The following is a 20,794-nucleotide window of genomic DNA, read 5'->3' on the forward strand; positions in this document are numbered from 1 at the left end:
TTTGGTGAAGCTTCCAAAATAGATAATACTAACGTCTAAACACTTAAAGGTCAGGATAGTAATTAAGGCATGCATTACAATTGGAAGAGAGTCCAAATCGTTGTGGACTATCTTATAATTATCCTAATGTTATTCCTATCTTATAATTATCCTAATGTTATTCCAAATAAATTCAATGAGCACCAAACAGAGAAGGTGACTGTCAAGACAAAAGAATGGGTTTTACTGAAGCTATTCATGATGGGAGCTCCACCAAGGAAGACAGCCGGATTCCTCCACCAACGTAGCCACTCTCGAATAAGTATAAGGAGCTCTTTTGTGGCCCAAAGGGCTTACTACCCTAGCATAAGCAAGATCATCAGATTCCATCACTTCCTAAACAAGCTCCTGTTTGTGTTAAATTCTACAGATGCCTCCACTTCCAGAAAGCTGAAACTAAAAAAAATAGCAGCAGGGTCTCAAAAATTTGTGGGGTCATTACATAACAAAGGAGGCTATACAAGCTGATAGGATTTGATTTTGTTATCAAATATAAAATGGGAGGAAATCTTGTAGATGAGACATTATTCATAAGAGATGAGAAGGGTGAGTGTCAGGAGAAGATTCCAGAGTAATTTCTCTGCCCGCTCAAAATCGGGTAGAGGCAATAAAAAAAATAGTAGCATGTGTTTCTAGCATGGAAAGGGTGCATGTGCTCTTGGTGGGATTATAATTTAGCTATGCTTCATGTGCATGTGCTCTTTCTTGGTGGGATTATAATTTCAACCTTTGTAGACTTCTCGAAGTTCTCCAATCATCTAAAATTTGAACATACCTAATATTTCTTGTATAACATATGCTTTTTAAAAATATTTTTTATTTTTTATATTAATATATCAAAATTATTAAAAAAACAATAAAAAAACAACAATTTTATATTTTTTTCATTCCAAACATATTTTTAAAATACACATAAACATAGGTTAAAACATAATTACATACAGCCTTAGTTCCGTAGGTTGCATTTCTATTTAGCTTTTCCACCATCCTCATTATACTTTCCTACAAGTCATCTAGTCAAAGTAAACTATGTGTTTGTATGTTTTTGTATTTTAAAAAAAATAATTTAAAATTTAAAATTTTTGTATTTGCTTTAAATTAATATATTTTAGTATTTTTATATTATTTTAATATGCTAATATAAAAAATAATTTTTAAAAATAAAAAAATATTATTTTAAAATAAAAAATATTTTAAAAAATAATACCAAGCCCATCTTTTAAATATTTACTACGACTATGAAAGTTGCCTAGTTTTGAGGTCGGCTTAACTGAAAGATACTCGTGACATAGATTACGTTCAAGTTGAGAAAAATAGTCGGTGTCTGAGGCCATCAAGTACTGTGTACCGTGTATGATTTGAGCCACTCACTGAATATCCAAATTGACAGGCAGCAATATCCTTCGACTCTATCACCTCGACCAATAATGACATACCACGAGCTGGTTTCTGGTCATAAAAGAAGTATACGTCGATAACAAGCAATGCAAACAAAAAAGGTGGTACCTGCATGCCGATTTTGTTCAGCCCTCTGCCGAAGAGGAGGAAACTTCGAGGAAATTGCATGAGCTTGTAATTATTGTCGTCTGTATGTGTGCGTATATATATATTCTCGAAACATTCATGAGAAACTTTGGCCCCTCGATTTGGGCAAGAGATGTCATTCGATGTTGTCTATTTTGTAATATTAATTCTTGCAGGAAATTTGTCTTCTTATAAATTATGCAGTTCAGCAGTTTTATAAGAAGAAGAAAACAAAACCTTTAAGAAAATGGGATGATAACAGATAATTGATAATTACATAACAATATGTATCCCTCCGATTACCCAAAAAAATGCTATCCATTGATTTTTTTTTATTGTTTAATTAAGAAACTGGGATTTTAGAAGTTAAAGCCGAGGTGCCAAGATGCGAAAGAGATATTCCCAAAAATTGAGGCAGGAAGGAAGCTTCGCAGAAGCTGTCTAGGGTTCAACACACATGCTGTGGGGCAAACATTTGGGTGTGGCCTGTGGAAAATCTATCGTAAGGTTGCTGCTATCCAAGATTTGGAAGAGAGAATAAAACAAGTGGTGCTGTTGGAGTGAAGTGATGATGAAGAACCCGCAATAGAAAGCTTGTTTGTCCAGTATATTGAGAAAAGTCGGCATGCATTGATGAATATAACAACAAATTCTATTTTTATAGTTTGAATTAATCCAAAGAAAAAGAGAAAAATAAAATAAAATCATGCCCTTTTAGAAAAAACACAAACATTATCATGCCACTATGCATTTCCTTGAGCGATGTTGATGTGGGATTTTTTCAGTGAAGCCAAGAGAGTAGGGTTTTTTCTTCGTTTATTTTTTTTTTTGAGAAGAAGAAGTAGATTGTCAAACTTGACTTCATATATAAAAAGGACTAGTAAAACATTCTCAAAATTATTACTTTATTCTACAATTGCATGCCTACCCGCATAGATTAGTCGTCCAAATATTGCTGGTGTAAGAACCTCCTCTCGAAATATTATCAGTGTACCAGCTTGTAGACCCACCAAAGCCTTTCAATTGATTTTCTGCGGAGACGTGTTGAGGAAAACTTCCCAGTACATACCTGACAAGTCACTCCACAGTCACATATAAAAAAATATAAAAAGAAGAAAAATCAACTCTTTCGGCAGTGAAATGGCAACCGAGGAAGTAACTCTGAATAACTTCAACGACTGCTCAGGAATACCAGAACGGAGGAAATGAGATTTCAGGTCGCCGAAGTTCCACCATAGATTTGATAACCTTCCTGAATGGTAAATATATAGGCCATTGGAAGGCTTAATCCGAACACTGTTCATGGGAAATTTCTTTCTACCTTCGTTGACTTGGCCTTTTCCTACCTTTTAATCGGTTGGTCACACATTAGTATCAAGAATTTCTTTATGTCTAGACGTACTTTGGCACTTTTTTTTTAACTGTTTTCTAGGCCTCAGTTTCAAATAGATTCTCTGTTTGCCTTTTCTTTTTCTTGGTCTCTTTTTTTTTCAGGGTTTGTTTATTTTTAAAAAAATTACTTTTTAAATTTTCCTGTATTTGTTTGCTATTAGAAAAGTTGATCAACAAAAAACACTTTTCAATTAAAGAAAAATTTGGCTTGGTTTCCAGGAAAGTGTTTTTCTGAAAAGTTTAGGCGGAAACACTTTCCGAAAGTTGTGAAAAATTTAGAAATGTCATATTATTTGCTGATTATATCAAATTTAATTCTCAAACTTTTGATTGCTATATATATTTTATTTTGAATATTTATTTTTCAATTTCATCTCTTAAAATTTAATTTTTATATTAACTTTAGTTCCTATTTTTATAATTGTTATTTGCTTTTTCCTTATTATTTTCTTATTGAAGTTTTTTATCTATTAAATTGATCCTTATTCTTTTGATTGTTACTTATTTTATTTAAAATAATTTATGAAATGTTAATTATTATTATTTTAATTTCTTCATCTTTCATTTTATTTTTTAGATTTGATTTCTATTATTTTGATTATTATTTATTTTATTTGAGATAATTTATAAAATTATATTTTTTTCAATTTCATTCTCATTCCACTTTTTAATTTGTAAGATTTGTTCCTCATTATTTTAATAAACTTAAAAAAATAAAACATTAATAAGTTATTTTACAGCTCATTTTCTATGACATAGCCAAACACTAGAAATTGTTTTTCAATTTATTTTTCATTACACTACCAAACATCGAAAAATAATTCACTTTTCTGGAATTCACTTTCCAAAAAAAACTACTTCCCTGCAAACAAACGGGACCTTAAATTAATTATGTTTTTACACTTCTTTTTTTTAAAAAAAAAAACACTAACCAACCACAATATAACATACAAATTAATTTACAAGAAATTTATTTCTTATCGTCTTTTCTGAGAGTTGAACCCAAGATAGCTAGTAATTAATGATATTAATTACTAGTATTATATATATTTCATCCAAGTCAAAATTAAGGTGATTTAAATTATAATATATAGTTGATGGTATCAAATATATATTCCTATATTAGTTTAATAAAACAAGGGATCTATGTTCACCATCTAAGATCATAAATCAATCAGTAAAACTCTTACAAATAATTAAATTTGTTCAAGTAATCCATTTAATAATTAATGATATGTAGAATCTTAATACTATCACATTTAATGGAACAATTATATTTAAGAAATAAAATATTTAATAAATGCACAAAATAATATGTACAAATTCATTGATGCTTAATATTAATTAACTTGATATATTATCTTAAATAACAAAATAGATTAATCTAATAATTTCTCAAAAAAAAATCAAACTTATTCCTGGATGGACACAAGGGCATGTCATGCACAAGAGTAAATATAGATTAGGCACAGCTGTATGATATTTTAAATTTTATGGCTTATGTTTCTCATTTAATTACGACGACGTAACTGGAATTTCCGACGGGCTTTCCCTCGTAAATTAAGCCGCACTCTCCTACAACACCGGTACTCCAGTTTCCAAACCGGTAAAAACCATTAAGATCGAGGAGAAGACATAGTATATTATTTATTCAATATATGTTAACTTCAACGCCGTAAACAGCCAGCCGTCTTAGCTCAGTGGTAGAGCGCATGGCTTTTAACCATGTGGTCGTGGGTTCGATCCCCACAGACGGCGTCGTTTGTCTAGCTTTTAACAATTTAGTTTTTCCCCGTTTTTTATATGGCTTGAGAGAGAATACTTGACGCTCCATAATGTTCAGTTATTAATCTTGTCTACAAAAAAATCATATTACTTCTCACTTACGTTATCATAATAATTTTAATTTAGAAACATTAATTATATGTGAGTTTAAGAGTAGGTGGGTTTTTTTTCAAAAATATATTAAAATAATTTTTTTATATATTTTTTAAAAATTATTTTCTAATATCAAATTATATATTGAAATCTCATCTAATAGTTTAAGCTATTAGGTTAAGATGATTATTTGATATTATATCAGAATTTTGATAACCAAACGATCACAAAATAGTATAAAACTGTGTAAGTTTTAAACTTAAAAAAATATATTAAAAATAATATAAATTATATATTAAAATTTTTCAACCAACTTAAATTATTAAATTAAAATAATTATTTAACATTACAATCAAAACAATCCTAGATACAACAATCGCGTCCGTTTTCAGAAAAGGCCCTTTCTTGGCGTAGGAAAACTTCTCATATGAAGCGTAATAGAAGTAGCGGGAGGTCTCTGGTTTGCAATAATAGAACGTTAACCCATAACCATGTTTTGAAGGGAAGTTTCCAGGAAGCTTCCTCCTCCAACACCTCCTAAGTACGGCATGCTGTACCTCAGCCTTCTGTTTAGATGGTGATATCCATCCATGAGATCTTTTCCGAACTCGAAGTCAACATCACAGAATAATAAGGAAATTTGACTTATCGGTACATGTACCTTGTCAAAACAAGAAGAACACAAACTCTTACAAGATTACGCAGCGGATGTTGAGTTGAGACAACTCTACATATCTCTCCCACCGAATCCATATCCTTCGAATTTGTTTTTTTAGTTGTAGATTGGAAGGAAAGACTGTGGAGCATTTTCGGTTGCGAGGATATTAAAAAATAATATAAATTATATTTTAATAATTTATTTAATAGTTTAAGTTTTTGGATTGAAATGATTTTATTATATGGTATCAGAGTATTGATGAACAACCGATCACAAGTTCGAATCTCACAATCGCTCATTTATTTGATAAAAATTAAGCATAAGGTAATGTGAGTTTATGCAAGTTTCAAGTCCAAAAAACTTTCATTTGAGATGATGTATTTAAAAATAATATAAATTATATTCTCATACCTTACGTAATAGTTTCAGTTTTTGAATTGAGATGATTCTTTGATATTAAAGGTGTGATTATAATTATTTTTAAAAATATTTAGAAATATATTAAAATAATTTTTTTTATTTTTTAAAAAATATTTTTAACATTGATATATAAAAACAAATATAAAAAAATATTTTTTTTAATAAAAAAACAAGTTAAATCGTGCAGCCAAACAAACTCGATTGATTTTACTTAACACCTTCTTCTTTCTTTTTTGATAAAGTTGTTGGAAAGTTTATAGCGATATGCTTAAAGATTCTTGACTTGTGTTCATTGATGCAAACTGAAAAAGATTATAGTAGAGTATCCAATTTTCACTATACAAATTGTTTTTTTTTTTTTTTGTAGTATGAAAAATTTTAGTTTGTGTTTTTAATATAAATTAAAAATTTTAATGGGTTTGGATGGGATTTTTTCACAAGGTTTTAGCTTTTTAGTGCACGTGGTTGGCCCCAAGTCATATATATATATATATATATATATATATATATATATATATATATATATATATATATATATATATAAAAGGAGATTTACGCTTTTAATTATATGATTTGTAAATTATATATTAATCAATGGAACAAACCTAGGACTCAACTCCACCTTTATACAAGGTGAATGAGTCCAAGACTCCACCATTTAAAAAACCTTTAGGATATGGTAACCTCTAAGCAACTCGAATGAGTGGTTAAGGTATTTTGGGATATGTTAGCCTTATATAGGCTAAAAAACATCTTCGAACTCTGAAGCATCTCAAATTTGACTTATTCAAATTTTATTTATTTTTATTTGCATTTCTCGACTAAAATAGAATTATATTTTTCATCCCAGCCACACCATTGAGAGAATGCTAAGATAGATTATTCCCAATGCTTGAACATATATGTTGAATTTAAAAGATTCATACTCTAGGTATTTATCACTTTTATCTCCTTTAATTTTTCTGCTGATTTGATTTTTAGTTTTTCTGGGAAATTCTTAATTTAAATTATTTTTCATCAAGTAAAAGTAAGTGTATTTAAAAAAATCATCTATAAAATAATAAAATATTTATTTCCTTTACTAGTTTAAATTCCTTTAGGTTCATAAAAATGTGAATTAACTTAAATCATTCAATATTTTTTTGCCAATACTTTTTTAGTGATTATTTATGGATACAATCTATAGTTTCTTTAAAATAAGCCTTGTTAAGAAGAAAAACTAACATTAAGGTATTATTTGGGGTTGTAGTTGAGCTGGCTTTTCATTAAATTTTAAATTTTAAATTTTTTTTGTTTTAAATTAAATTTTTAGTATTTTTAAATTGTTTTAATATACTAATATCAAAAATAAATTTTAAAAAAAATAAAAAAATATTATTTTAATATATTTAAAAACAAAAATACACTTTAAAAAACAAGCATCTACATGTTTTTAAACAAAACTAAATTCTTTCTCATGGAAGGCAGGTACATCACGTCCTTTAAAATCATTACTATTCTAGAAGTGAAATTTAACCTACCTCTCCACTACCAAGCACTTGAATGGTATGTGATCGGATCATCAAGCATAATCACTTGCATGGATGGTAAACTTTGAACCAATTTCGAGCATAACAAACATGTCGACTAGTACTAGAATCAATCCACCACCTATCAATACTAAATATCGTAAATGGTTACATGGTTAAGATGGTCTGAGCTTTATACTCATGTATTCGAGAATTGCAAGATTGAGCAATATGCCCACTCTTACCACCTATGCAACATCGATCCATTGAAGTTCTTGTTTTCTTGTGCTCGATTACTATTTCTATTGTTATAACATATACAAAGGTACTTTTGAATCTGGCAATTATTTTCTATTCTTCGAAGTTTATGATTTAGTTTTCGTCCCTATGGTACAACGTCATCTGCAATTTTTTATTTCTATTAACCAAAAATCAATAATTCATCAATATGATTTTCGTAAAACCGAAGTAAAATCTATAATTAACTAAAGAAATTACTGTATCCAAGTCACTGGCCTTTCCTGCCTTCAATATGAAAACAAAATACGAAATTTCCAGGAAGGCGCAGTAAGCAGCTCAATATCTCTCCCTCTCTCCATATCAAAAATAAAGCATTCCAGCTCCTATTTATAGCAGTATTTCCCAGACCCTTTCAATAACACTAAGACAGAGAAGCAGAAGAACACAATCCACAGCCTGGCTTTACTTCTTACACTTTAGCAATACCATTGGTTTTGTTGCGAACCCAACAATGGCCTCATTGCAGGAACCATGGCTCTTGGAGAATGGAAACCTTAAGGGCTCAAGCAAGGAGATAAGACATGGCAGGACCGCACACAACATGTCATCCTCGTCATTGCGCAAGAAGTCAGACCTCACTCTTGTATCGAAAGTTCGATGTGGAATGCTTAGACACTTGTTAACTAACCTTCAAGAGGTCATTTTGGGGACTAAACTTACAGTTCTTTTTCCTGCCATCCCACTAGCCATTGCTGCTGAATGTTATGGCTTTGGAAGAGTAAGTATTCATTTCCCTATATATCAGTTTCTCTTAGGGTTTGCATAATAGAACAGAAAGTTCTGGACACTTGTGGGGTGATCCTGGTCGCTCGTTTTATGTGATCAAATCGTCTTACATGTTGATGGTGATTATCCAAATCATTTTTCAAATATGGAAATGATGGTAGACTAATTAGAATTGATCGATTAATCCACACAAATCCGAAAACTAGAGGAAAAATGAGTTGTTGAACTTGCCACCCCTTTAAAAACCTGCTGAATTCTTGATCATTCGAGTTATTTTGTTACATTCCCATATGATTTATTTATTTTAATAATTTTGAATCTCAATATTAATTATGCTTGCAAAAATGGCCCATTTATAATAGCTATAAATTGGATAGAATTAATTAAATTTTAATCTGATAGTGTTTGTGATTTCATGTACGCAGCCCTGGGTTTTTGCTTTGAGCTTGCTTGGACTGACCCCACTTGCAGAACGTGTCAGCTTTTTGACAGAGTAAGGGGACTATATATTATAAACTACTATTTGATTTCTCAATCTTATAAACAAGCAAGCTGTACGCAGAGATTGGAATTGATCACTAATTTTCTTTATGGGTGTATTTTTCAAAAATTGCAGGCAAATTGCTTATTACACTGGTCCGACAGGTACTCGACCCCGCTATTATCTCTGATAAATATTTCATATTTGGTGCTATGAAGGGAGTGGAAGGCTGTTTTTCTTGAGAAACTTAATGTATGGTAGCATAAAATATTCGAGCGATATAAGAGAAGCCAACATTTCAACATCAAATTATTTATTTAGTCGTATCAAACTTAATTAATTAAAAAAAATGATGGGATCGACCTACTTCCAAGCTTTCTCGTGATAAGGAAAAAAAAAAAAAAATTGATAGTTGCTTGGTGGTATATGATTCAGACCAACCTACCAAAAAGATTTCCTAACTCTTCTATTGTCCCTTACCATTAAAAAGCTTCTTGCTATGTCATTTACTTTCAGTGATATGTCAATTCAAAAGGACGAGGAATTCTTTGTATCATTATAGTATTTAATTTTTTAAAAAAAAATTAGATTTGAAATTAATTTATATAAATTCATATTACTTTATGTTATATTTGATTTTTATTATATATAATAAATCGGTGAGATTTAAATTTGTATTCATTAATTGAGATCTTGATTTATATTATTTTTTAATAATGAATGTTAATTCGTGTTCATGAAAAAACCTTGGTACTGGAATTGGGCTTGTCATCTCACGTCATACATGTATGGAAGTTTCATAAGATTACTGAAGAAAAATGAAGGAAGCGTGAAATTTAACTCCTTCTAATCTTTGTTTTTGCAGTGGGAGGGCTCCTAAATGCAACATGTGGTAATGCTACAGAACTGATAATAGCTATTTTTGCACTCTGGCAACACAAGATACAAGTGGTGAAATATTCACTCTTGGGTTCCATACTATCAAACCTACTTTTGGTTCTTGGCACCTCTCTCTTCTGTGGTGGCATTGCCAACCTTGGAAAGGAACAAAAATATGATAGGGTAAGCTAGCTGTTGTAATTTGAAATGTTCATCAGTTCTGAACTCTTCTTCTTCTAGCTTTATCATGGCGGCCACAGTTAGATGATAACACTGGCATGGTTATAAATGAAACAGAGACAAGCTGACGTGAACGCGCTGCTTTTGCTCCTGGCATTGCTGTGCCATATGCTGCCACTGTTGTTTCGGATTTCTGCAGCCTCCGTTTCCCTCACGGAAGTCCCAACACTGCAGTTGTCGAGAGTAAGCAGCATTATAATGCTGCTTGCATACGTTACATACATTATCTTTCAGTTAGTGACACACAGGCAACTATTTGAAGCACAAGAGGTGATTAATCCTTACTCTAATTATCCTTTTTCCTTCTGAATGGTGTGATCAAATTAAAATGCATTTGAAGTTTCTGTCAAGTTAGATTGGCTGAGTTATTAATTGATTGGCGCAACTCTTCAGGAATCCGCGGAAGATGGCGATGATGTAATTTCAGAAGAAACACCTGTGATAGGATTCTGGAGTGGAATAGTTTGGTTGGTTGGAATGACTGCTGTCATAGCCTTGTTGTCAGAATATGTTGTGGGCACGATCGAGGTAACTAAACTATCAAGCATCTTGTAAGAGAACTGTTCATAATTACTTCTAATATTACTCTGGCATGGACTGAGAAAATATGCCTCTTGATTCCACAGGATGCTTCAGAATCTTGGGGCCTTTCTGTCAGCTTCATTAGCATTATCTTGCTGCCAATTGTTGGAAATGCAGCTGAACATGCTGGAGCAGTCATTTTTGCTTTTAAAAACAAGTTGGATATATCTTTAGGTGTTGCACTAGGCTCTGCAACTCAAATTGCTATGTTTGTGGTAAGTTTCATAATTAAAAACTCAAACGGTGTCTTTGATCTAACCTTCCTTCTCGCCAAAAGAAAATGATTGGTCTGACTGAACTTATATACCACAACTTTCTGCAGGTTCCACTTTGTGTAATTGTTGCTTGGATTTTGGGCATTGAAATGGATCTTAACTTCAATCTCCTTGAGACTGGTGCTCTTACCTTATCAATAATCACCACAGCCTTCACCTTACAGGTATTATATATGATTAAGTATTAACCAAAGCTTCAGTTAAGCTAATCAATAACACCAAAATTACTTTAATTTTAAGCATATTAACAACAGAATCTCCTTTTTCTTGCTCTAATTAATTAAAGAATTAGTATAGTTCATTCTGTGCATGCTAGTCCATTAATGCTTAAGGAAATTGCTTCCCCTTATTTGTTACAGGACGGTACTTCTCACTACCTGAAAGGATTGGCTCTATTGCTGTGCTACGTTGTTATTGGGGCGTGCTTTTTCTTAAACAAGACACCATTGAGTAAGGACTAACAACATTTTTTGAGGCTTAGTTAAGAATTTTGAATCTATCCCTTTCCATCCATTCCATATCCAAAATTTGTATTTTATTTTTATGCAGACCATGGAAATGTCATCGATTTGGGAGTCAAGTCCGCAGCTGGATCAGTCATTGCAGCTTAAATTCGTATCATATGATCATGAACGCAGGGCTTGTCCTTCAGGATGAAGATTACAGCATCAAAACATCATCATCAACAGATTGAATGAATTTTGTTATTCTTTCATTTTGTTTCAAAGGTAACTGAGGAGTCAACACCATTGTAGCTTTATGAAGAAAGGCTACAGCATATATATGTAATGTATAGGATTTCTCAGGGTGTTTTTCGCAACCGAGTTTTTGTTTCTTGAGCCAGTATATATAGAAGCTGCTGGCGTATGGCACATGGGGTTATCTTCACTCCTCTATATATCAATCTAATAAATAAATGGAAATTATTTCTTGTTCGTTCTTGCAATTTGATTTCTCTATATTGACGATATATATATATATATATATATATAGAAAAAAGCACGTGCCTAACTCCAATTCGTCCTTTAGTTTGTGTGGTATTCCAAACTATGTATCTTGCTTGGTGATGAAGACTTTGAAGTTTTGGTAACGGCACCATTGATTTTTAAAATATATTTTAAAATTAAAAATATATTAAAATAATATTTTTTATTTTTTTAATATTAATACATTAAAATAATCTGAAAATATAAAAAAATGTTAATTTAAAATAAAATAAAAATAAAATAAAAATTATTTTTTAAAAAATAACAGTATTATTTCGTATGCTCTGTTGCTGTAATAGATTCTAAACTATAGCCAGGGTTGAAGTTTTGGTAATGGCACCGACAAAACAAGCCATGTCACACTTTCACATGAGTCCAGCAAATGGGGCCTCGGGAATACATCATTTGGAGGCCTTTTAAAGAATATATTTGAACTTTACACTTATTTTTCTTTTTTAAAATTTTTTTTTATTTGAAACAATGATGTTAATGTAGTTGATCTTTTAAGTTATTTGATACTTGAACTTTGAATTTTGATTTTGACATCCTCCACCTGTTTTATATTTGAAATTAAATTATCTAAATACTCTAAAAGAATTGAGCAATCCTCCACCTATTTTATATTTGAAATTAAAAAAAGGTTTCTAGGATTGAAAATAATTATCTTTTTGAGTGAATTAGAAAAAAAAAACTTTAGTTATTGAAATTTTAGTTGTTTAAGGTGGTTGGTGCTGCTTTCTTACAAAAGTATTTTTATTTGATTAAGGAATACAAAATGAAAAGGTTCCGTTTTGTCAAATCATTGCAGTTATGAATGCCATAGCATCCTTCCATTCCAATAGGACAAAATTTTGATTTTGTTTTAAATTCCGGCTTGTTTCACGTATCAATCCGGCTGATCTGAGATCTAAATCAAACCGAGTTAAAATAAATTAAAAAAAAAACTTGATTTGATTTGATAGATCGACCTGACAAGATTCAGTTAAAAATTTAGTTGTAACTCATTGACTCGACAATTCAGTGACCAGATAAAAACCTGATAACCTGATCAAAATCTAAAACTCAAATCTTAAATTGGACCAGTTATCAAACCAGACCTAAAAACCATGCCGTGATGACAAATATAATGGTCAAACTTGCATTTAAAAAAACCAGCAAGTGTATTAATTAGACTCGGGAGCATGAATTATTTAGTTTATTATTCTAAAAAGATATTAAAAAAATATTTAATTAAAATTAGATTTCATACCTATTTTAATTATAAACATGACAAACTTGTACTCAAAACTAAAAAGTTACATGCTTATAAGAATATATTCAAAATTATTTTAGAGATTCAAATACAATATAAGTCTGCATATTAAATATATAAATTATTTTTGTTTAGATTAAAATAAATAAGAAAAGAAATTAATTGTTGAAATATTTTAAAAATAATAATGCTTTTATTATTATCAAATGAATTTTTTTCTTAAAAATAAAATGAATTTAATTTATTTTTAGAATTAATTAATTTAGTAATTAAATTCAAATTGAATATTAGAATTGAAGTAAATTTATAATAGAGAAATTATTTCAAATTTGCTCTTTTCAGTTTAAAATCATTAATAAAACAAAGTCACACTACTCTACTTGCTTAAAATCCCAAGAAATCCCTCTTTTCAGTTTGCTCTCCTCCCTCTCTGCAACAACCTCTACAGTTTCTACCTTATCCCTTCTCTACCCCTAACAAACTCTCAAAATCACCAAATCATACCATGAGAGACAAAGAGAGGGCCATTCTCTGCTTCCAGACGTTACCAAACCTAAAAACCACACACTGCTCTCTCACGGAAACCACGCACCACCGCGAACCTCTGTGGAGAAACGCGCAATTCAGTTGCAGAATCCGGAGTGATGGAAGCAATGGCAGTTTTGGTAATTTTGCTTCAGTCTCAATGGCAGAGAATAAGAAAGATAAAGGAAATGAGTTCGCGCCGAGTACGGCTCAGCTATTTAAGCATCCGTTAGCAATACTGGCTTTTTTCCCGAGAGATGCTGCGATTTTTGCCGCTGGAGCTGTCGCTGGTGCAGCCGCGAAGACCGTCACCGCTCCGCTTGACCGTATTAAGCTACTCATGCAGGTGTTCTTTTTAAGTTTCTCTGCTTTCGGATTTTATCACGTGTTTTTCGTGGTGATATTTTTATTTTGTAGCAAACGGTGTCGTTAGTGTTGCTGTTTGGTTGCTGAGAAAATGGAATTTGAGTATAGTGAAATGTAGGATCCGGAAAAATGTAAAATAAAATTTTGCATTATTTTTAAATGTTTTAATAATTGATAATTAGGAACATTATCAATAAGATTAATCATTATTAATTTGATGTGTTTGTAGATTCATGGAGTGCGGGCCGGGCAGGAAAGTGCTAAGAAGGCAATTGGTTTCATTGAGGTGTGTAGCAAATGTAATGTGGGTTATGTTTTGAAGTTTTTTATCGAGAAATTTCAGGATTATGGAGCTGTAGTTCAATTAGCCGAGCATGGAAAGAGCCTTGCCTCCCTTGTTTATCTTAATGAGGTTGCTTATTGGTCAATGAACTGCAGGCGATAGTAATGATAGGGAAAGAAGAGGGAGTCAAAGGGTATTGGAAGGGAAACCTCCCTCAGGTAGTTGGCGATTTTTCACTTTCATGAATAATTAGGATTTGATTTGTTTTCCGATTTGGGATTTATGGTGAATATTTCAGGTGATTCGGATCATACCTTATAGTGCCGTCCAGCTCTTTGCTTATGAAACTTACAAGGTAATCCTAGTGAAAATATGTATAAGGAAGTTGTGGGAGAGTGTTATATGTATTTGGAATTATTATTGTTTTGGTTGATTATTTTTTTGTGTGTGTGAATTTGTAGAATTTGTTTAAGGGAAAGGATGGTGAACTCTCAGTTATTGGCAGACTTGCAGCAGGTGCTTGTGCAGGCATGACATCTACTTTTGTGAGTAATTCATCAGTGGAAATGGAAATGAAAATTTTCATCGCATAGCTATCAGTTGGGATTTAATTGGTTATGTCAAGGATGATGTGTTTGCTTAAGGAAGTGTATGAATCTGTTTCCTAAAAATTTTACAGTGTGCGTAGACATCTAATTCTTTGTATTACTTTTTGAAAAAGTAATGTGTATTCAGTACTACATGCATTTGTATCTTAAAATCATCTTACTGTTTACATTTGTCCAGGTAACATATCCTTTGGATGTCCTGAGATTACGCTTAGCAGTTGAACCTGGGTATCGCACTATGTCTGAGGTCTGATATTGATTACTAGAATACTTCTTATGACAAGATAATCATTTATGAACAGAAAAGTGTTGATTATTTGTCCAGATTGCATTAACAATGTTACGGGAGGAAGGAGTTGCATCATTTTACTATGGTCTTGGGCCTTCTCTTCTTGGCATTGCTCCATATATTGCCGTGAACTTTTGCATTTTTGACTTGTGAGCTCATTAATCCTAAAGCTTCTTTTATCTATCTATTTATTTAGTCCTTTATGGAAAAGGATACAAACATAAAACAAGTGTTGGATACTGCCCTCTTTGAACAACAGGGTGAAGAAGTCATTGCCTGAGAAATATCAACAGAAGACTCAATCATCTCTACTGACAGCTGTGGTGTCTGCCGCTGTTGCAACTCTCACTTGCTATCCTTTGGATACAGTAAGAAGACAAATGCAAATGAAGGGTACACCTTACAAATCAGTTTTGGATGCCATTCCAGGTAAGTTGCACTAACAAATAAGAGTACAGATATGCATGGACATAATTATTGTCCCAGAAATCACCATGAAAGGGTTCTAGTAGCATGGACCAAGACTAAACATATATGAGAGTGGATATTGTATTGGCTAGCCCAGACATCGCTTAAAACATTTAGCTCTCTCTCTTTGAGTGTAGGCATGGAAAGTGGCAAGGAGGGTCCTGCAATTAAGAAAGGCTTAGATTGCAAGCGATACTAACATCAGCTAAAGAAAAGGACCATCAACTTCATATCAGACTAGCTTGCTTTTCTCATTTATTAGTGCTACTGTCATTTGATCATTGAGCCCATCATTCCCTCCACAACATTCCAACTTTTAACCTCTTGACTCTTGAGCCCCAAGGGCAACAGTAGTTCAAGATGAAAGAGCCTTAAATCTGTTCATGTTCTAATCTTAGCCCAATGCCAGGGCAATGTTAATTTTTGTTGAAAGAGCTTTTTATCTGTATACTCGCTCATAACATGCGAGGTGAAACTTGATTACAATGCCTGGTGAGCTGCAATCCTTTCTCTGAAATACCTTGATTTTGGAAATTATAAAGTTATAGCTAGGAGAGCTTCTATCCATACTTTCCAAATATAATTAAAATGAAAACAAGTTTTTGGTTCCTAACTGGATCAAGCTTCTCAAACACTGTGCTCTTGAATTTCTTAATATTGCAAGGCAGCTTACCCATTGCTCATATATCAACTCTATATAGAGCTCCTAGGTCTTATTAAATAATATAGCCTCTTCAATTTCATGTGGCTGTAGCCCTTGTTTGAGTTGCGTTGCATGAATCCTAATGGCTCTTGGGTAAATTTACAAGTCTTGATATAGGTTACATATCTCGATCTAATCAGAATTTTCTCATGTTATTAATTGCATTTTGCAATTTATTTTGGAGACTGATGATTCAAATATAATGTGCTCTTGTTGATGCAGGAATCGTGCAGCGTGATGGAGTTATTGGCCTGTATAGGGGTTTTGTTCCCAATGCATTAAAAACCCTTCCAAATAGCAGGTTCACTTTCATTCCCTTTTTTATTTTTTGATATATGCTCTTGGAAAATCCTTCAATATGATGTCTTGGTTCATGTGAAACTGATGAGCTTCTGGTTTTCTTTGATCTGGGAATACTTGAGCATTTGTTAGCTATCTGAAAATGCATTAATCAGATCTGGCATAGAAAATCTGAAAAATCTAAGATTATGGATCCACATTTTAAGAATAACCGTGCAAAATTTGGTTTTGCAACTCATAGACACTAACGAAGCCCAAATGGTGCTGGAATAGTGGAGATTATTTGTTTCCTGTGCATAAAAGGATAAGGGCACGCAATGAGAAGTTGTTGATTTCATAAGAAATTTCTGCCTTGGCTGACATGAATCTACTTTCCTTGTTTTCTGCTGCAGCATTAGGCTTACCACTTTTGATATTGTGAAGCGTCTAATTGCAGCCAGTGAGAAAGAGTTTCAGAGAATTGTGGAGGAAAACCGCCAGAAACAAAGCCAAGTTGCCAATAATTGAACCATCCTGGTAATGGATTTTCTTTGTATTGTTACCGACCATCATGGTTCCATTAGTATTTTTGTTGCGGGCATTACGTTGCGCCAGAAGTACATGCTTGTGCAGGAATTATGGTTTTGCCGTTATTGTGCCTGCCTGATTGGTTAGGATTCTTAGCTGCCAATAAGTTTGTGCTGAGCCTATTCTTTTCGTAAGATGGTTAGGTGCTGGTCAGGCTGTTCTTTTAAAGATGTTAGGGTGCCACTGGCAATTCTAGCTTGTAACATAGGTCCTGATGATTTGTTGTATTGATTGCCTGATTAATGCATAATATTTTGTGCACTTGATGATCTTAATAGTAGTGTATTCAGGTTTCCTAATAGCAGAAACAACATTCTCTGCATACAGAGTTGCGCAATTTTCTCAGAGTACCAGAGGGGGCATGGAACTGCAGAAATCTACAAGAGCCTTTATTTAATCAGCGTGAGTAACTTTAAGTAGTGGTAAAGCAAAATAAAATAAGTTTAGGAAAGGCAACTTTATGTCTGCAAAATAATTGCAGTACTGAGATCCATATGGCAAGGTTTTCAATGTCATTTCCTACAGCTGAACTTAGTTTGAGAAGGTTCTCATGGCATGCTTTATTTTTATTTTTATTTCACTAGAAACTTAAGGGGAAGAGAATTAGAGAAGATTAGACTAGGTAAACTTAAAGAGGAAGAATTAGAGGTTTGCTAGATTTGTGTCTCTCGCAAGCCGGATCAAAAATTGGTATACATAAAAAAAAGATGTTTAGGTAAAATCAATGTATTTAAATAAATAAAAAAGATTTGAGACACGGGTAATTCACTTGAGTAAGTTAAATAAGATCAATTAATGAAAATTCAATAACAAGATTAACAAAAGGCATTGACAGTAAATAAAGCAGGAAAAAAATTGGCAATAATAAACTATAAAAATTAAGCTAGTAAATATCATAATCGAGAGGAGAAGGAAAAAAAACTCGTTATCGCCTTGCCATGGACACTGCACCACAATAAAAAAAAGCTTGCTAAGATAGTTCTAACATCACTGAAAGAGGTCACATGCGTCGTTAAAGCAACAACCTAGGAAGCAAACAAGCAAAATATCATAAAGTGAGCATATCATACTTATATTTAATCAGTTAATTTAATTTAATTTAAAAACAAGAATTCTTTTAAAAAGCTAAATTTAACAAAGAACGACAATAAAAAGATTCAAGATAACTCAAGTTATTTTTAAAATTAGTGAAAAACCTTATAGAAAATAAATAAAAAAAACATATCCTAGACTCCAATTAAATAAATGTAGAAGAATAAACTGAAAAAACACAAGCTTCAAAAAAGAAAAGAAAAGAAAAATCAAGCAACACCGAGCGAATCTCCCGATCCTGAGTTAATTTTCTAAACTCGCAACCAGTGAAATCGTAGATTAGGCTTCAACCAAGAAACTCATTTTCTAACCAATTTAATTTTGAATGATGAAATCATATATCTAAAAAATTTATTAAAGTAATACAAATAGAAATCAAAAGAATAAAGATCAAATTTGATATAAAAATAAAATTAAATGTCGAGAGAGAGAAATTGAAAAATAAATTCAATTAAGAAAATGGTTCAAAACAAAACAAATAACAATAAAAAAATCAGACATTAAATCTAACAGATGAAAAAAATTAAAAAATGATGAAATTGAAAAAAAAAATTCACTTCTATAAATCATTACAAATAGAAAAAATAGTAATAAAAAGAACAAGGATTAAATATGAAGAAAAAAATTAAAATGTTGCTTTGAAAATTTGTAGTTCGGGTATAAAAATCAAGGAGGAGAGAGAGAGAGAGAGAGAGAGAGAGAGAGAGAGAGAGAGAGAGAGAGAGAGAGAGAGAGAGAGAGGGGGGTTATTGACACCAAACTGAATGTTCATACACCACAAGTGTCGTTTAGGAATAGAGGGGTCTTCAAGACTATTTGACTGCCACCCTAGCAACCATCATTTGGCCACGAGATCACCCTACACGTGTCACTTGAACGGAGTGGCTCCAATCCATGTGTCAACTATTTTTTTTAATAATGTTAATATTTATTCAATTATAAAAGCATTCCTCGTATAATAACAAAAATACTAGGATGAAAAAACAAAAAAAAAAAACCCTTAAAGCTAGTTAAAGTCTTTTTTATTTTAAAGATAATATAGTTATTTTATTGTGCTTAAAAAATTAAAAAATCTAAATAACCCTTAGATGACAGTTCAATATTTTTTGTTTTAAAAATAAATTAATAATTTCATTGTGAAAAAATATAAAAAGATGCTCTTATCCTAGTAGCCCCTAGTAGCCGGACCAAATATTTTTGGTGACATGGATAGAATCATAATTTTATTATTATAATCATGGTGAAGGTGAGTATAAAGCTATGGCATTAAAAACACCGTTTAGTTTTTTCTTTATGTTCCCTATGCATAAACCTCTTTGATCATTGGAAATAATTTCATTGAAAATGAGCTTCATATCGTAAAAACTATTAAGTAGCAGAAAATTAGAGAATTCTCTCTGCATTTTGGGGTTAGGTTGGGGATTTCATTGGTAACCTGTTGAAGCTCAAATCTGGATCTTTAATGTTCATTTTTCCCCCTTGAAAAGATACAAAGGAGAAGCATTTTCTTGTCATGAACCAGCAAAAAACAGACCTTGAGGTCTTTGTATCATTCAAGGTACAAAACTGGAAAATAAGTGATTCATGCCCTCAGCTCAGTTAAACTTCTTAATTCCATGCAAGTGGGAGTTACAGGTATGTCAGCTTTCCCGTGTGTGGCAGGCTTACTGGTTACATGGAGACTGGAAAATTTATGACAGGTTCAGTTCTGAAAGTGTCTTTGATCATCTTGCACAATGCCTACTGGAGATGGAAGCTAAGTTAGAGGATTTCATCAAGCAGCTGGATGGGAAACACATCAAATAAATCTGAAGCTCCCTCGGGAAATCTCCGTCGAAGTAATGGGTCCTGTTTGATTCTCAAACACCAGCTAGCAATTGGATTGTCATTTCCATGGTTATTATCAAGAGCCCCCTCCAGCTGTGCTTGGCGTGTGGTCTATCCACCAGAAAAGACTTGATGCTGGCATAATTCCGTTTATCAGGCTGCTTCAGAGATGGTCCAGCTGCATGTGTGCTAGTCCTGCTTGAAAAGAAATAAGATTTGCGAGCAATTTTGCCAGGGGAAAGGGTTCGAAGTTGTAGGCTAGTGGGAAGGTTATAGTTGACTGAAACTTGCTCACCCCCATTGTCAACTACAGGAAAGCTTGCTTGGTACGGATCAGCCTACCATTACAAAGAATCTACTAGAAGTGCAAATTCAGCAAATCACAAGGTCAAAACCCAAGAAGCTAAACGAGGTGTTGAATGAGCTTGTTGAGAGCATTTGGGCCAATATTAACTTGCCTATAATCAACATAATTCATGTGCAAGAATGGCTCACTCAACCCCAACTTTGGTCTAAGGTTGATGGTATAATTAGGCAGTCTTCTTTGAAAAACTTTCCATGCGCTATAATGAAAGATAGGTGGCGGCAATTAATTCTAATATTATAATAATATTTTGGTAGAATAT

At 32.4% G+C, this 20,794-nt stretch overlaps 2 protein-coding genes, 1 long non-coding RNA gene and 1 other non-coding gene across 6 annotated transcripts; 3 read left to right on the forward strand and 1 right to left on the reverse strand.

The window, feature by feature from the left end:
• Window positions 1-36: 36 nt before the first annotated feature.
• On the reverse strand, window positions 37-2,883 carry LOC133677051 (uncharacterized). Its single transcript, XR_009835682.1, has 2 exons — window positions 2,492-2,883; window positions 37-2,049 (listed from the first exon to the last, which is right to left on the reverse strand). It is a non-coding gene; the product is annotated as an uncharacterized LOC133677051 (long non-coding RNA).
• Window positions 2,884-4,641: 1,758 nt separating this feature from the next.
• On the forward strand, window positions 4,642-4,713 carry TRNAK-UUU (transfer RNA lysine (anticodon UUU)). Its single transcript has one exon. It is a non-coding gene; the product is annotated as a tRNA-Lys (tRNA).
• A 3,345-nt stretch (window positions 4,714-8,058) lies between these two features.
• LOC133676517 (vacuolar cation/proton exchanger 3-like) lies at window positions 8,059-11,848 on the forward strand. Its single transcript, XM_062098197.1, has 10 exons — window positions 8,059-8,437; window positions 8,871-8,938; window positions 9,062-9,090; window positions 9,792-9,988; window positions 10,103-10,315; window positions 10,439-10,573; window positions 10,672-10,842; window positions 10,950-11,066; window positions 11,262-11,352; window positions 11,452-11,848. Exons 1-10 carry the CDS (start codon window positions 8,171-8,173, stop codon window positions 11,511-11,513), a joined length of 1,350 nt encoding a protein of 449 aa, XP_061954181.1. The 5' UTR covers window positions 8,059-8,170; the 3' UTR covers window positions 11,514-11,848.
• Window positions 11,849-13,507: 1,659 nt separating this feature from the next.
• On the forward strand, window positions 13,508-17,792 carry LOC133676575 (probable envelope ADP,ATP carrier protein, chloroplastic). 3 transcript variants are annotated; one of them, XM_062098266.1, is made up of 11 exons: window positions 13,508-14,011; window positions 14,261-14,317; window positions 14,470-14,532; window positions 14,613-14,669; window positions 14,776-14,859; window positions 15,101-15,169; window positions 15,248-15,360; window positions 15,471-15,640; window positions 16,605-16,683; window positions 17,075-17,198; window positions 17,540-17,792. In XM_062098266.1, exons 1-10 carry the CDS (start codon window positions 13,646-13,648, stop codon window positions 17,187-17,189), a joined length of 1,173 nt encoding a protein of 390 aa, XP_061954250.1. In that variant the 5' UTR covers window positions 13,508-13,645; the 3' UTR covers window positions 17,190-17,198; window positions 17,540-17,792. The 3 variants fall into 3 exon arrangements, with proteins under 3 accessions (XP_061954250.1, XP_061954249.1, XP_061954248.1); XM_062098265.1 differs by having other exon boundaries at window positions 17,577-17,792; XM_062098264.1 differs by lacking the exon at window positions 17,540-17,792 and having other exon boundaries at window positions 17,075-17,510.
• Window positions 17,793-20,794: the final 3,002 nt, after the last annotated feature.

Source organism: Populus nigra, chromosome 17, assembly GCF_951802175.1.
Source record: "Populus nigra chromosome 17, ddPopNigr1.1, whole genome shotgun sequence".
Taxonomy (NCBI): domain Eukaryota; kingdom Viridiplantae; phylum Streptophyta; class Magnoliopsida; order Malpighiales; family Salicaceae; genus Populus; species Populus nigra.